Source organism: Leptopilina heterotoma, unplaced genomic scaffold (genome assembly GCF_015476425.1).
Source record: "Leptopilina heterotoma isolate Lh14 unplaced genomic scaffold, ASM1547642v1 Lhet_123, whole genome shotgun sequence".
Taxonomy (NCBI): Eukaryota; Metazoa; Arthropoda; class Insecta; order Hymenoptera; family Figitidae; genus Leptopilina; species Leptopilina heterotoma.
Window position 1 is genome coordinate 2123271 of NW_025110842.1, and position 15492 is coordinate 2138762.

Genomic DNA, 15492 nt, shown 5'->3' on the forward strand with positions numbered 1-15492 from the left:
AAAGAAATTTATTTCTTTAAATGTGATAAATAAAATATATTTTCAATATTCATCGTAAATTCTATTTTTTTTCCCTAAAATTCTCAGATTTCTATTTTTTTCTTTTTTTACTACTTTGTTAATTAATAGTTAAATAATTTACTACTAATAGTTAATTAACATTGATAATTTATAAATTTAATAAATTTATCTTTATTTAATCTTCCTTAATTAAATTTTAATTTTTTCTTTTTTTGAAATTTTAAAAATTAAATAATATTTTTAGATTTCGAATTAAAATGTAAAAATAAACTTGGAATATTTTTCTACCTGGAATTGAAATTTTTGAAAACAAAATTAAATATTGTTAGATTTTAAATTGAAATCTTAAAAATAAAATTGAATATTTTTTTGACTTGCAATTAAAAATTTTAACAACAGAATTGAATTTTTTAAAAGTACAATAATTGAATTTTTCTTTTCAATATAGAATTCTCAAGGAGCATAAAATTTTTTCAGTATTAAAATTGAAAGATTGATTGAAGTTAAAAAATAAAAATTTATAATCTAAAAATTAAAGAATAATAAATAAAACTTTAAAAACAGTTTGAAAAAAATAAAAGTAGAGCAAAAGCGATTAAAATAAGTAAATTGTTTATTTAATAATACGAAAAATCTTAGAAATATATTTTTCACAGTCTGGAATAATACGCTATTTAAATTTATTGCTGCCAAATGGAAAAAAAAGAATTTTTTTTTTCAAAATAGCGCAATAGAAAGACAAGTTTTTTTTTTATTTTTTATATAATACGTTTTGACATATACAGTAAATTAATTCACATTTTCACCTTCTCACGCACATTTTGTAAAACTTATAAATATATTTCGTCGTATAAAAATTATTATTCTCTTTAATCTCTAAAATCGATTTTCATTTAAAATCCATTTTTCAAAATTACAATTACACATTTTATATCTCGATTTCTTACAGTTTAATTATTTTTTTTATATTTGTTTTTCTCTGTTATATTTTTGCTCTCTTTTCGTTAAGAATATAATTATATTTGTATATATATATATTATATAAAATTCCATTCACAATTAGTATACTTAATTATTCTCATATTGCAATTTTTATTTCATTATAACTATATCGTTTTAAAAATTTAAATTAAAATTAAAGTCAAAATTTAATTAAAATCAAATTTAAATTAAAATCAAATATTTAATTACAAAAAAATTTTAATTTTATTTCAATTAAAATCAAAATTTAGTTAAAAATATAATATTAATTCATTTATTTAATTAATTAATTAATTTATTTAATTGATTTTAATTTCAATTAAAATTAAAATTTAGTTAAAAATAAAACTTAAATTTAACTTGAATTAAAATCAAAATTTAATTAAAATTGAAATAAAAAATTTAATCAAAATGAAAATTTAAATTTAATTTAAATTAAAATCGAACATTAATTAAATATAAACTTTAAATTCAATTTAAAATTAAAATCAAAATTCAATTATTAAAATTAACATAAATAATTTCGTTTTCTTGTTTCATGGGATTATAACATTTAAATCTCGTCTTTATTCTAAATAATAATAATAATTGACTAATAGATAATTTTACTTTACTTTTCCTTACTTTTTTTTTCTTCAAAATAATAATCTTAAATCTACAAAGGAATAAATATAAAAATCATTTTAAGCAATATAATAAAAAAAAATCTTTAAAAATATTTATAGCCATTATAGAATATTTTTTCATATCACAAAGAAAATTACTGATTAATTACTGAATAATTCCTAATTATAAGAAAATTATTCATAAACATTGTAAAAAAAAGACTTGACAATAAAGTAAAATAAATTGATCAATATTAATAATAATCAATTCATGGAACAGTAAAAATAAACGATAAACATTTTTGCAAGCTATGATAATAAAAATAATTATTAATTAATTAAATTAATTATTAATCAATCATATAAAACCAATTATTAATTAACAAAATGACTAATTAATAAATGCATTTTTTTATTAACAGAATTACTAATCAATAAAAGTATTTTTTAATTAATTAAACTGCTAATTTAAAAAGGCAATGATTAATTAATAAAACTGCTAATTAAAAAATGCAATTATTAATTAATAGGACTACTAATTAATAAAAGCAATTACTAATTAATAAGGCTACTAATTAATAAAAAAATTATTAATTAATAAAATTAATTAATAATAACAATTCTGAATTAATAAAACGAATAATTAATAAAAGCAATTATTAATTAATAAAGCTGATAATTAATAAAAGTAATTTTTAATTAATAGGACTACTAATTAATAAACGAATTATTAATTGATAAGGCTACTAATTAATAAACAAATTATTAATTAATGAGGCTAATAATTATTAAACGAATTATTAATTAAGAAAAAAGAAATTGTAATTAACAAAAATAATTGAAAAATAATTAATTAACTAATTAATTAATAATTACATAAGTAAATAAATAAATCAATTACAAGTCCTAAAATTGTTGTAACTAAAAAAATAATGTTACAATGTGGTCGAAGTGACGGCACTAACACCATGCACCAATATCGTTGGCGGCAAATCAGCAGTCAATTCCGTAAGAAGTTGTAAATATTGTTGTTGAACGACATTTTTCCCTCCCCAGGTATTGGAGACAGGTGGCGCCGGTAAATACATAAAGATAGCAGCCGTTTGCGAGCAATGTTGTTGAATCAACTGATTACAACTGTACGAAAAAAGAAAAAGGAATAAAAATCAATTTCAATATAACATCAAATTTTCCTCAGGCAAAAAGAAATTTTTTACCATCTGTAGATAAGGCAGTTTTCTTTTTTACCAGCAGTCGAAAAAGGAAATATTTCTCTAACCATCGGTCGGTAATGTAGTTTTATCAGTAGTTAAATAAAGTCATTATATTCCTTACCTGCTAGTATCAAGCAGTTTTCTTTTTTACCAGCAGTCGATAAAGAAAATATTTTCCTAACCATCAGTCGGTAATGTGTTTAGTAAATAAAGTCACTATCTTCCTTACCAGCTAGGAAATATTTTCGCCTCCCTACTCTTTTTTCGGTAATTTTTTCGTTATAGTTAATAAACTCACTATCTTCCTTACCGACTGGGAAATAGTTTCGCCTCCCCACCCTTCGGTCGGTAATTTTTTTTATCACTAGTTAGTAATTTAAAAAATTTCCCTATCAACTAGGAAATAATTTTCCCATTCTTCCCTTCGGTCGGTAATGTATTCTTGCTCAACAGTTAAAATTAATGTCTTCCTTACCAGCCAGGGAATATTCTTTCCTACCATCAGTCGGTAATATTTTCTTTATCGACAGTTAATGAGATCAATATCTTTCTTACCAACTATTAATTTTGTCAAGAAAATAGTTTTTTTTTCTTCTTTGTTATCAGTTAATAATGTAAACACCTACCTTACCATTCGTTTATATAGGGACTTTCTAGTATTTTCTAACCTTTTCTTTCTTTTATCAAAATAGTTACCATAAAAAAAATTCCTCACGCTTTGGATATTTCTATATTCTATTTAATTCTAGAATGGTATTTTAGAAAATTTTTACCATCTGTAGATAACAAAAATCATTTCTTTTATTATCTGCTTTTGTCGATAATCTACTTGGCGGTCGATAATTATCGGCTTGAATGATAAAATCATATTCTTTTTTTCCATCCATCGGTAATTTAGTTAAGGTCGATAATTGTCGACTTGTTTACCATTGGATGATAAAATTGAATCCTGTTTTACCATCCAGTGGTAATCTACTTAGGATCAATAATTATTGAATTTTTTACCGATGGGTAGCCAAAAGCCCCACTTACCGTTGTCCCCAATTATAATTTTAAATAGTAAGAAGGTTATCTTTGAAAAGAGTCAGTCGGTAAAACAGTTTTTAACGGTAATCTACTTAAAATCAATAATTAGTAACTTTCTTACCGGTAGGTAAATAAGCCGAAGGCCGATAGGTTGCCATCAGAAGATAAAATCAAATCCTACTTTACCGACGGAAGATAACAGAAAATCCTACTTTACTACCGGCAGATAAATCAAATCCTACTTTACCATCGGAAGATAAAATCAAATCCTACTTTACCTTCGCCAAAAGTTAGAATTTCTCAATTCTTTTTGTTTTACAAAAAAAAATACAACAAATTTACAACTAAAAATACAATTTACCCAGTAAATTATTTCAATTTCTCTACAAAATAGAAACAAAAAAAAATGCTACTCACTTCAAAATGTAAGCTCGTGAAACATTACTAGGAACAACATCGGAAGAATCGTTCGATTCAAAGAGACTCGATTCTGGATCCTGTTTTGTTGGACCAACCAATGGCCGACCCTTCAGACCACCAACTTGTGCGGCCCAATTTGGTATTTTTGTTATCGACGCCGAGATTCGAAGCATGTTCAATAATTTTTTCAGTTTCAATTCATTCGAACACTTTGGCGCCTCCTCTATTGAACTCGTCGATTCGGCAACACTGAGATTTTCAGATATTTCACAATGGAAGACACGTAAATGTAAATTCTTCCAAACAGGCACCATATTAATTATGCACGCCAATTGGAGCATAAACAATGACGTTGTATCGAATGGATCCTGATCCGATGGCTGGAAAAAGTTCACTGGCCAAACGTCAATGTACTTGAAATTGGAGTTTCTGAAAATTTTTTGTTGTTGTCATTTTCGAGGTTGTTTCTTGGGAGATTTTTTAGGTTATGTTTTCGATTCTTTAAAAGTCGGTATTTTTGTATTTGAGAATTGTTAGGTTAGGTCCTTGTGTCACTGTTGGGTTATTAACGACGATAAAATTTATTATCGCGAATTCGCCAGGGATGGGACGATACAACCTAAAAATGGTTTTAAGGTGGTTCTACAGTACGAAATTAATGGTGTGACAACGCTAGTATTTTATTTTTTTTACTGCCCAACACTGCTAGGTGATAAATTTGATAATTTTCCTAATTTTTGTCATGCAAGGTTGGGTAGTTGACAAAAAAAAATTGAAAAATTGACCTACCAGGGTTGGAAAGTTGACAAAAAAGTTAAAAAATACAGTTATCAACTTCCCAACCCTGATAGTTATCAGGGTTGGGAAGTTGATAACACATGGTCCAACCTTGACTAACTTTGTTAATTTTTGTAAATTTCGTCACGCAAGGTTGGGAAATTGAAAATGTAAACTAACAGGGTTGGGAAGTTCACTAAACCTTAACTAACCTTGTTAATTTTTTTAAATTTCGTCATGCAAGGTTGGATAGTTGTCAAAAAGGTTAAAATAATGAACCAACAAGGTTGGGCAGTTGAAAAAAAGTCGAAAAATTAAACTAGCAGGGTTGGGAAGTTAACAAAGTGTGGTCCACGTTAATTATGTCACACAAGGTTGGGAAGTTGAAAATTTAAACTAACAGGGTTGGGAAGTTGAAAGAAAATCGTCACGCAAGGTTGGGAACTTAAATTTTTAACTTACAGGGTTGGGAAGTTGACAAAATCTTGTTAACTTTTAAGAATTATTTGCACTAAGGTGGGGTAGTTAAAAGTTTGAATTAACATGGTTCGGTAGTTGCTAAAAAGTTAAAAAATTAGTCTTTCAGGGTTGGGAAGTTAACAAAATCAGGTCCATGTTAGTTTTTGTAAATTTCGTCAAGCAAGGTTGGAAAGTTGAAAAAAAGTTTAAAAATTAACTCAGCAGGGTTGGGAAGTCGACAAAAGAGTTTATGGATCGGACAAGTGTCGCATTTGGGATGTCACACATATAACTATCTCTTGGCCTTAATTTAGGTTCCTGTTTACAATGGAGTTTGTAAAGGGATACCTTTAGGCTCTTGTTCACAATGGAGTTTGTAAAGAGACACCTTTAGGCTCTTGTTCACAATGGAGTTTGTAAAGGGATACCTTTAGGCTCTTGTTCACAATGGAGTTTGTAAAGGTATCTCTTTACAAACTCCATTGTAAACACGAGCCTAAAGTGAAACCAAGGGAGTAATAAACAAGCAGACTTAAATAAATAAAACCTACTAATTCTTAAAGACTATTAATTAACAAACACCTACTTTTCTCCAAAAAATTACTTACTTAACAAATTGCGATTTATCCAAAGTATGAAAATTCCTGCACAAACATAAATTCTTCTTCATTTTCAAAACATCCGAACACATCCCCACGTACTGTTCAATATCCATCGTCTTATCCTCCCCATTGCCCCTCAACGGAAAACAAGGTCCATTCGCATAAGTCCCATTCTCAAAATTCACCGTCGAATATTGGGAGACTTTGAAAAAATCCATCGGCGCATGATCGTCATAGAATCCCAAAACAATCGTATTCGGCTTCATGGCTCCCATTCCCGAAATACGCACCAAATGATGCAGACCCTCGCGAACAGTTTTCGTCACTGTCATCTCCACGAATGCCTTCACCTTCAAGTGATCAATCAAACTCAACCAATTTGGATAGTCATCAATCGTTGGATCCTGATTTTGACCGGCGAATTCGCCCACTTTCACGTGACCAATCACGTAGAGTCCACCCTTCTTGAGGTCATTCACAAAGTCGATGAGAGGACACGAGGAGCGTGGTGAGGACACCATAAGGAGGATTTGCGGTCGCCAAAATTTCACGTGATCTTTGCGTGAGTCCAACATTAGAAGGTATTTTCGTACTTGATGGAAGATTAGTGCTTGGGAAATGCTACCCCAGGCGGCGTTTTTGCTCGGTGAGAAAAGATGGAGGACAATGACGAGGACTAGGCAAATTATTATACTACTCGATGCGTAGATGCTGTTGATTGTGAACATCATTATGAGGGTTCCGAAGAGTCCGATTGTCGCCGTGTGCCATGTGAAGAAGTTAAAGGTAGGTCTGCAATAATATTTCGTCATTCAAACAAAAGTCGGTCAGGAAGTCAGTAACGATTTTTTCAAAATCGAACATTGTGAACGTCGCTTTAGTGGTGGTTTTCAGACAGGCATAATTTTAAAGCTTATTTTACATCACAAAATTAATTAGAGTCGAAGAAAAAGTCATATTGTGTACAGACCTTTAGGACCTAACTTATCTTACAATAAAAAGTTAACTTGAATTCTCCATAGACCTTAAAGGTCTCTAACCAGTTAGCTTTTTATTGTTGAGAGATCTTTAGAGCCAAAGGAAAATTCCTATTGTGGAGAGACCTTTAGAACGTAAGGGTTAACGGTCTGTTTACAATACAAACTTTATGGTCTAAATTCCTATTGTGTAGAGACCTTTAGAACGTAATGGTAAACGTAATGGTTTTTTTTGGAACGTAATGGTCTGTTTACAATACAAACTTTATGGTTCAACGAATTCCAAAATGTGAAAACCACCATAAACGATTTTTTCCATTTAGTAAATAATAAAGAAAAATTTATAGAAATGTTTGTTAATAATTACCGGAAATTGGGAGCACTTGCGAGTTCCAAGCCAAGACACGCTAAATTCGTGGCCAAATAACTTAATAAAAATAGGACAGAATTAATTTGAGCAATAGTATTCAATGAGCCAATGAGTAAAATTAACTGGACCAATGTCCATGAGGTTAGAACGGCAGCGAGTGGATTGCCCCGCCATGTGCCTTTCGTTACATAATTCAGGCCGGATCCTACAAAAAAAGGAGAGTCACAAATGACGATTTTCCACCCGCAAATTTATATTATTCGTAACCGTCTCCATAGTAGCGGTTGCCATGGTTACCAGTTCCATAGCAACGGTTGCTAGGCTACAATTTGCGTAGCAACGGTTACTATGACAACAACTTTCTATTGTGCATTGGCCTTAAAGACCTTAAGGTTGAGTCTACAATAGCACATTGAACGGAACGTAATCGTAACGTAACAATGCTAAGTTTCGTTACGTTTCTATCACTTCAAGGTCCTATTGTGGACACAACTTTAAGACCTAAGGTTGATTCCACAATAGCACTCTTGAACGTAACGAAACAATATAGTTAACATTGTTCTTTTTTACGTTACGTTTAAGAGTGGTATTGTGGACTCAGCCTGAATACAACTGCTAGCAGTTGTATTTAGGCTGAGTCCACAATAGCATTAATTTCTAACAGAAAAAGAGAACCCACCAAAAATATTGTCCTTTGCGAGAGCCTCGAGAACACGACTAGAACCAATGAGATTACTCAGTGCAGCGCTGAATGTCGCCGTTAAAATTCCCACAGCAACAAATGGCGGCCAAATATTAATCGGCATCATGTAGAGAAAATTGTTTTGCAACAAAAATTGACTCGTCGTCGCTGCCGTCAGGACGGATAATAAAATATAGCAGACAAATGTAAAACAAACAGCTGACAATGTTCCCCTCGGAATATTGTGTCCTGGATTCTTCAGCTCACCTTAAAAAATATTATTTTCTTGTTAATTTGCCATTAACAACTTACTAAAAGTAGAATAAAACAGAAAATGTTTAAGCAAAATAGAATTACGGAACCGAAATTGTAAACGTACACGGAACAATGAGTTAGAGAAGGATAGAGACACATATCCTTCTCTATCTCCTTCTTCCGCTTTGAAATTACGGTTACGTTTCTATTGTGCATTGGCCTTGAAGACCTTAAGGTTGAGTACACAATAGCACTCTTGAACGGAACCTAATCGTAACGTAACAACGCTAAGTGTATTGTTTCGTTACGTTAACGTTATGTTTAAGGTGCTATTGTGGACAAAACTTTAAGGCCTAAGGTTGAGTTTACAATAACACTCTAGAACGGAACGAAAATGTAACGAAACAATATTCTTAGCATTGTTTCGTTACGTTCACGTTCAGTTTATGGTGCTATTGTGGAAACAATTTTAAGGCTTAAAGGTTAGTCCACAATAGCATTCTTGAACGTAACGAAAACGATACGAAACAATAGCTATTGTGGACTAGGCCACAACTGCTTTGCCTTAACGTCGTTCGCGAACGCAAACCATGAGTTAGAAAAGGACAAGGATATATTTGTGTCCTTTTCTCTCCCATATGTCTCGTTCGTAAACGACTTTCGCGAAGTTATTATAAACTGGCCTTAAAGTAGAAACAACAGAACTAACCACTCATGTTGGCACCGGCCATAATTCCCGTGACGCCACTGAAAAGAACGCCGAAAACACTTGCAAAATCGGACATAACCCCACCACTTGAATAATCTGCGCTGTAATTTGAGTATAAATTCTGGACCAGAGTTGAAGAGAGCAAACCTGTGTAGGTACCATTAAGGAGATACGTTTCATTGCGCACCAAATTATTCGCTTCCGGAATTAATACCTAAATTTTCATACAAGAAAAGACGGGAATTAATAGTTTTCTACATAAAGGGTCGTCCACACGTTACGTTACACTTTACGTCTACGTCTATCCTTCTCTAACACATTCTTTCGTTTGCGTTTCTTCTTCTCTCACTTTCTTTACGTCTGCGATTCCGTTTACGTTTCCAAATTAAGGTTGAGTCCACAATAGATACTCATAGTTAGAGAAGGATAGAAATATACAAGTGTTCTTCTCTCACTTATTCTTTACATCTGTGTTTTTGTCTACGTTTTAAATTTTTAAATTAAGGTCGAGTTTACAATAGAGACTTAAAAAACTGAATTGTAAAACTTAAGAGTGAGTAAGAAAAGGATAGACCTATATATCTGTCTTTCTCTCACTCATTATTTACGTCTATGATTCCATTTACCTTACGGAAGTATTTTTAAGCTGTTTCTACAATAGAAGGCTTTTTCCATTGTAGCCTCGGTCAAAAATTCGTTTCTAAGGCTGCGTCCACAATAGGCTAGTAGTTTTACTTTTCCTATTGCGTTTCCGTTTCAAATTTTCAAATTAAGGTCGAGCTTACAATAGAGACTTAAAAAAGCAATGGTAAAACTTAGCATTGAGTAAAAATAAAAAAAATCGTTTCTAAGGCCGCATCTACAATAGGCGAGTGGTTTTACCTTTTCATATTGCGTTTTCGTTTTAAATTTTCAAATTAAGGTCGAGTTTACAATAGAGACTCAAAGAAAAAACAATCGTAGAACTTAACATTGAGTGAGAGAAGGATACATTCCGAATTAAGGGCGAGTTTACAATAGAGACGTTTAGGTTAAAAAAACAATCAGACGCAACGTTGTGAATGACCCTTAAGTTACTAAAATTCGCTGAAATCGTTAAAAAAAATTTTTTTTTCTTTACCTCCATTGGTCCTTTAACGAGGAAACTGATGACCACACTGACGAGGCAAATACAGACTGTCGCTAAAATTGCAACACTCGTCTTTGCGAACATTGAGGCGCCAATTAAACACACGAGTAAATTTGTCGTGTTCAATATTGTGCAGTACAAAAAACGCCACCATCTACCATCGGGAATGAGTCCAGCGCTGCCAACAAGATAACCAGAGGGCCCAAAATTCTCCACCAGACCCTCAGCACAACCTGATATGCACAATGCACTCGAAACAATGTTCGCCATAAAGAACAGTGTTCCAATCGAACCACCAAATTCCGGTCCCAATGTTCTACTAATCATGACTGTTTTATTATTTTTGCGTTAAAGAAAAAGTTTCATTCAAAAATGGTTTTTTATTACTTTACAGGCAAATCTTTAGGCTGATTCTACAGCAGAAACTTTAAAGTTATGTTGACGCTTTACTCACGTCTTACGGATAAATCTTTAGGCTGTTTCTACAATAGAGACTTTTAGGAGCTTTTGACGCTTTACTGACGCCTTACGGACAAATTTTTAGGCTGTTTCTACAATAGAGACTTTTAAGTACTTTTGACGCTTTACTGACGCCTTACGGACAAATGTTTAGGCTATTTCTACAATAGAGACTTTTAGGTAATGTTGACGCTTTACTGACGCCTTACGGCTGTTTCTACAATAGAAATTTTTAATTACTGTTGACGCTTTAATGACGTCTTAGGGACAAATTTTTAGGCTGATTTTACAGTAGAAACTTTAAATATCTTTAGGCTGTTTTTACAGTTGGAACTTTAAGGCTTAGGCTGATTTTACAGTAGAAACTTTAAATATCTTTAGGCTGTATTTACAGTTGAAACTTTAAGGTTCAGGCTGATTTTACAGTAGAAACTTTAAATCTTTAAGCTGTTTCTACAGTTGAAAATTTAAAGTTTTTTTTGACGCTGTACGTCAGTAAAACAGAAACAGCCTAACGATTTGTCCGTAAGGCTGACGCCTTACGAAAAAATCTTTAGGCTGTTTCTACAGTAGAAACTTTTAATTAAAATTCATCGCTTTACTAGTGCCTTATGAAACAATTTTTATACCGATTCTACAATAGAACTTTTTTTTCCATAGTAGCCACGGACAAAAATTTGTTTCTAAGGCCGTCTCCACAGCAATAAAGGTTTGGTGATTTTTGTGTTTAAGGATACAATAGGCTCCGCCTCCCTCGACAGCGCCATTTGTTGAAATTGCACAAACGGATGCGACAGTAAATAATAAAATTCCGTAAGCTATTATAAACTGAAGGAGAGTTACTAAAAGTCCTGCATTTCCGACAATGTATCCTAGAATAAAATATGTTTTTGTTAATTTGCTAATTAGTTGTTACCTAATTTAAAAAATTCAGAAAGAACTAAAAAATAATCAAAGAAAACTAAAAAAATATTTAGAGAAACAAAAAAATAATCGGAAAAAACTGAAAATTAATTATAAAAACAAAAATATTGTTGGAAAAAACTTAAAAATACTGGGATAAAACCAAAAAATAATCAGAAAAAACTAAAAAATAATCAGAAAAAAATAATCGTAAAAAACTAAAAAATAATTAGAAAAAACATTTTTTAATATAAATAAATAAAACGAAAAATTTACTAATATGAAAAAGAGTTTCTAGAATTTTTAAAATAGTAATTTTCTTTAATTTATAATATCAATTCAAATAGAAATAATAAAAGTTCACAAAATTTAAAAGATTTAAAAAGTTAAAAAAAAAAAAAGAAAAAAAATGTTTGCTTTAGTATGACAGAAAATAAAAATACAGGAATAAAAACATTCGTAATTTGTGAACTCGCATGATTCATGCAATTATCATTTGGCTTCGAAAGATTAAACTCTATCTTTTATTAGAAAAAAAAATGTATATCAACTTTTTTTTCACATTTGTTAAATGAACAAAAGAAAGTAAAAAAAAAAATTAGAGAGGGAAAAAAATAAAAAAAAATAGCGAGGAAAAAAATTTAAAAATAGAATAGCGTGAGAAGAATTTACAAAAAAAATAGCGAGAAAAAGAGTTTAAAAATAGAGAGGGGGGGGGGGGGAATTTCGAAAAAATAGCGTCAAAAAAACTAAAAAAAATTTAGCGAAAGTAAAAAAAATCAAAAAAAAAGTAGAAAAGAGAAAAATAAGAGAATAGCGTCGAAAAAAATAGCGGGGGTGAATATTAAAAAAGAGTGGGAGGGGGGAGGATTAAAAAAAATAAAAATTTTAGCGAGAGTAAAAAAGATAGTTTGGCAAAAATTAAACAAAAAAGTAGAAAAGGAAGAAAAATTATAAAATAGCGTCGAAAAAAAAGCGAGGGTAAAAATTAAAAAAGAGGGTGGGGGGGGGTTAAAAAATAGGGTCAGAAAAACTGAAAAAAAATTTAGCAAAAGTAAAAAAAATAGTTTGGGAAAAATTTTTTAAAAAAGTAGAAAAGGGAGAAAAATAAAATAGCGTCGAAAAAATAGCGATAGTAAAAATTCAAAAAGAGGGGGGGGGGATGAAAAAAATAGCATCAAAAAAACTAAAAAAAAATTAGGTAGAGTAAAAATTACAAAAAAAAAATAGCGAGGGAAAAATTAAAAAAAGTAGAAAGAAGGGAAAATAAGAAAAATAGCGTCGAAAAAAATATAGCGAGGGTAAAAATTTTTAAAAAATTTTTAAAAAATTAGGGAGGGAGGGAGAAAAATTAGAAGAATAGCGACGAGAAAAATAAAGAAAAATAGCAAGGGTAGAAATTACAAAAAAAATCAAGAAAAAAAAAATTTTATTAAATGGGGAGGGGGTAAAATTAAAAAAAAAACAACAATAAGCGAAAAAATAAACGAAAAATAGCGACAGACGAATTAAAAAAAAATAAAATAGCGAGGGGAAAACAAAAAGAAAAAATAATAGGGAGGAGGAGAATGAAAAGAAAGAAAAAATATTATTCTTACCCATTCGAATAAAAATCAAGGCACTAAACATTGATAGTGTAACGGGACTAAAAACACCAGCAAATGTGCCCAAAGTTCGTGCACTTTCAGTGCCCAAACTACTGAATTCAACATAACCATCGCTTCCATGATTTGGAATTTTATCACTGCTCGTCAAATTTCTAATCATTCGCAAAAAGCGACTTTGCCTTTTAATTAACGGATTCTTCTCGCCCGTCACTTGAACATTCACCGAATCAGCATTCGTCGAACCATATTCCGGAGCAATCATTTTTTCCCCCCTTTTTATTCTCGTATACTTCCACTCACAATTATTACTTCTTTCAATTTCTATCAACTTCTTTTTCACTTTTTTTAATTTCTTTTAACCTTTTCTTTCACTTCTTTCAATTTATTTTTTCACTTCTCTCAACTTCTTCTTTCTTTTCTTTCAATTTATTTTTTTACTTCTTTTAACTTCTTCTTTCTTTTCTTTCAAACTATTCTTCTTTCACTTCTTTGAAACACAATAGAAAAATTATCAAAATACTCAAAGAAAAAAAATATACTCAATATTTGCAAAAGTCCAAATTAATTCTCCTTTTAGAATAAAAAGAAAAAAGGAAAATTTCGTCACGAATTATCAAAATTAATGAAAATTAAAAAATGTTTACTTTCCTCAGACATCACGAAACAAATAACATTTCTCTCTTTAGTATATAGAAAATATAACCTCTATTTTTCACGCAAGAAAGAATTAATTGATTTGTGAAAAATGATTATTTTTGCCATTCGAATGCAATTAGTGGGGAAAAAAGGGGGTGGTGAGGGGGAGGGGTGGGGGAGAAAAGTGGGAAAAACTAATGCGACAGTAATTTCCGAGAGTGAATAAGAGAAAAATTATGTCATGAATGATTATAATACTGTCAAACGTCAACTCGTCAACTTGTACACAAAAGTGACACACAAACAATAGTTTCGCGCAGGGTTGGGTTGGTAAAACAGGAAACTATGCGGAATTTACCGAATTTTACGATCTTTTACGTTATAACAATTTTTATACTAAAGAGAAGAGGGGTGTTGTTTCTGGACAAAAATTACTCCATTTTGATTGGTTGTCCATGAGAACAGAAAGAATTTCTATTCGCACAAGCGAAATTGTATTATTTTTTTCTTTGTGAATTTCTTCCTTACCGACGTGATTATTCAAAAAAAAATATTTTAAAAAAATATTAAATATTAAATAAAATAATCAAAAAAAATGTTTAAACAAAATAATATGTTTGGAAAATAAAATAATAAACACACCAGGTATGGGTAGTTGATAAAACTAATTATATTTAACGAAAAAAGACGTCAGGGATGGGAAATTAACAAAGAACGATAGGAAATGACTGACTGGAAAATTGAAAAGTTCTACCTTACCACACTTCGATATGTTCAAGAGATTTATCAATTGTGCAACAGATGGCAGAGCATGTACCGTTTATCGTTTCTAGGACTAAAAATTATTAAAATTTGATAATAATTAATCTTCGGGTTTTTTAATATATAAATTAGATTATTTTTTATTTTTATTTTTTTTATTTTTTTATTTTATTGTTCATAATTATTAATTTATTATTTTTATTATTATTATATTTTGGACTTCACACTCGACAATTTATTTAAAAAAAAATAACAGAAAATAAGTAACGAATTTTATTATTCATGCGAAAGAATTTAATATTTATAAAAATAATTTAATTCTTGAGAAGAATTTTATTTATTTTATTTTTATTTATTTATTTTTATTTTATTTTTAAATAATTGATTTTTTTCGACCAATAATTTTATGCAAATTCTAATTTAAATAATTGAATTCCTGTGTTTAATTTTATTACATTTTTTTTGAAAATAATTGAATACCTAAGAAAGCATTTTATTATTTATGAAAATAATTTAATTCCTCCGAACGATTTTATTAGAATTTTTTTAAATAATTGAATTTTCAAAAAAAAAATTTTTTACTTTTAAAAATAATTAAATTTTTGCGAAAAATATTGTTATTTATGAAAATAATTGAATTTTGCAAAGAATTTTATTAAATTCCCTTAAAATAATTGAATTTTCGGGAATCATTTTGTTTATTTATTTTTAATAATTGAATTTCTAAGAAGAATTTTATTTTTTATGAAAATAATTGAATTCTAGGGAAGAATTTTATTAAAATCTATAAAAGAATAATAATTGAATTATTTCAAAAGAATTTAATTAAAATTCTATTTAAAATAATTGATTTCTTTCGAAGAATTTTATTAAAATTAAAAATATTTGAAAATAATTG

General features: G+C 29.7%; 1 protein-coding gene across 1 annotated transcript; it reads right to left on the reverse strand.

Annotated features, from left to right (window-relative positions):
* Nucleotides 1-2421: 2421 nt before the first annotated feature.
* Nucleotides 2422-14123, reverse strand: LOC122512568 (solute carrier family 12 member 9). The gene is made up of 9 exons (XM_043628468.1): nucleotides 13188-14123; nucleotides 11424-11558; nucleotides 10219-10556; nucleotides 9099-9312; nucleotides 8132-8401; nucleotides 7450-7657; nucleotides 6112-6897; nucleotides 4265-4696; nucleotides 2422-2744 (listed from the first exon to the last, which is right to left on the reverse strand). The coding sequence occupies exons 1-9, from the start codon at nucleotides 13456-13458 to the stop codon at nucleotides 2543-2545; spliced, it is 2856 nt and encodes a 951-aa protein (XP_043484403.1). The 5' UTR covers nucleotides 13459-14123; the 3' UTR covers nucleotides 2422-2542.
* Nucleotides 14124-15492: the final 1369 nt, after the last annotated feature.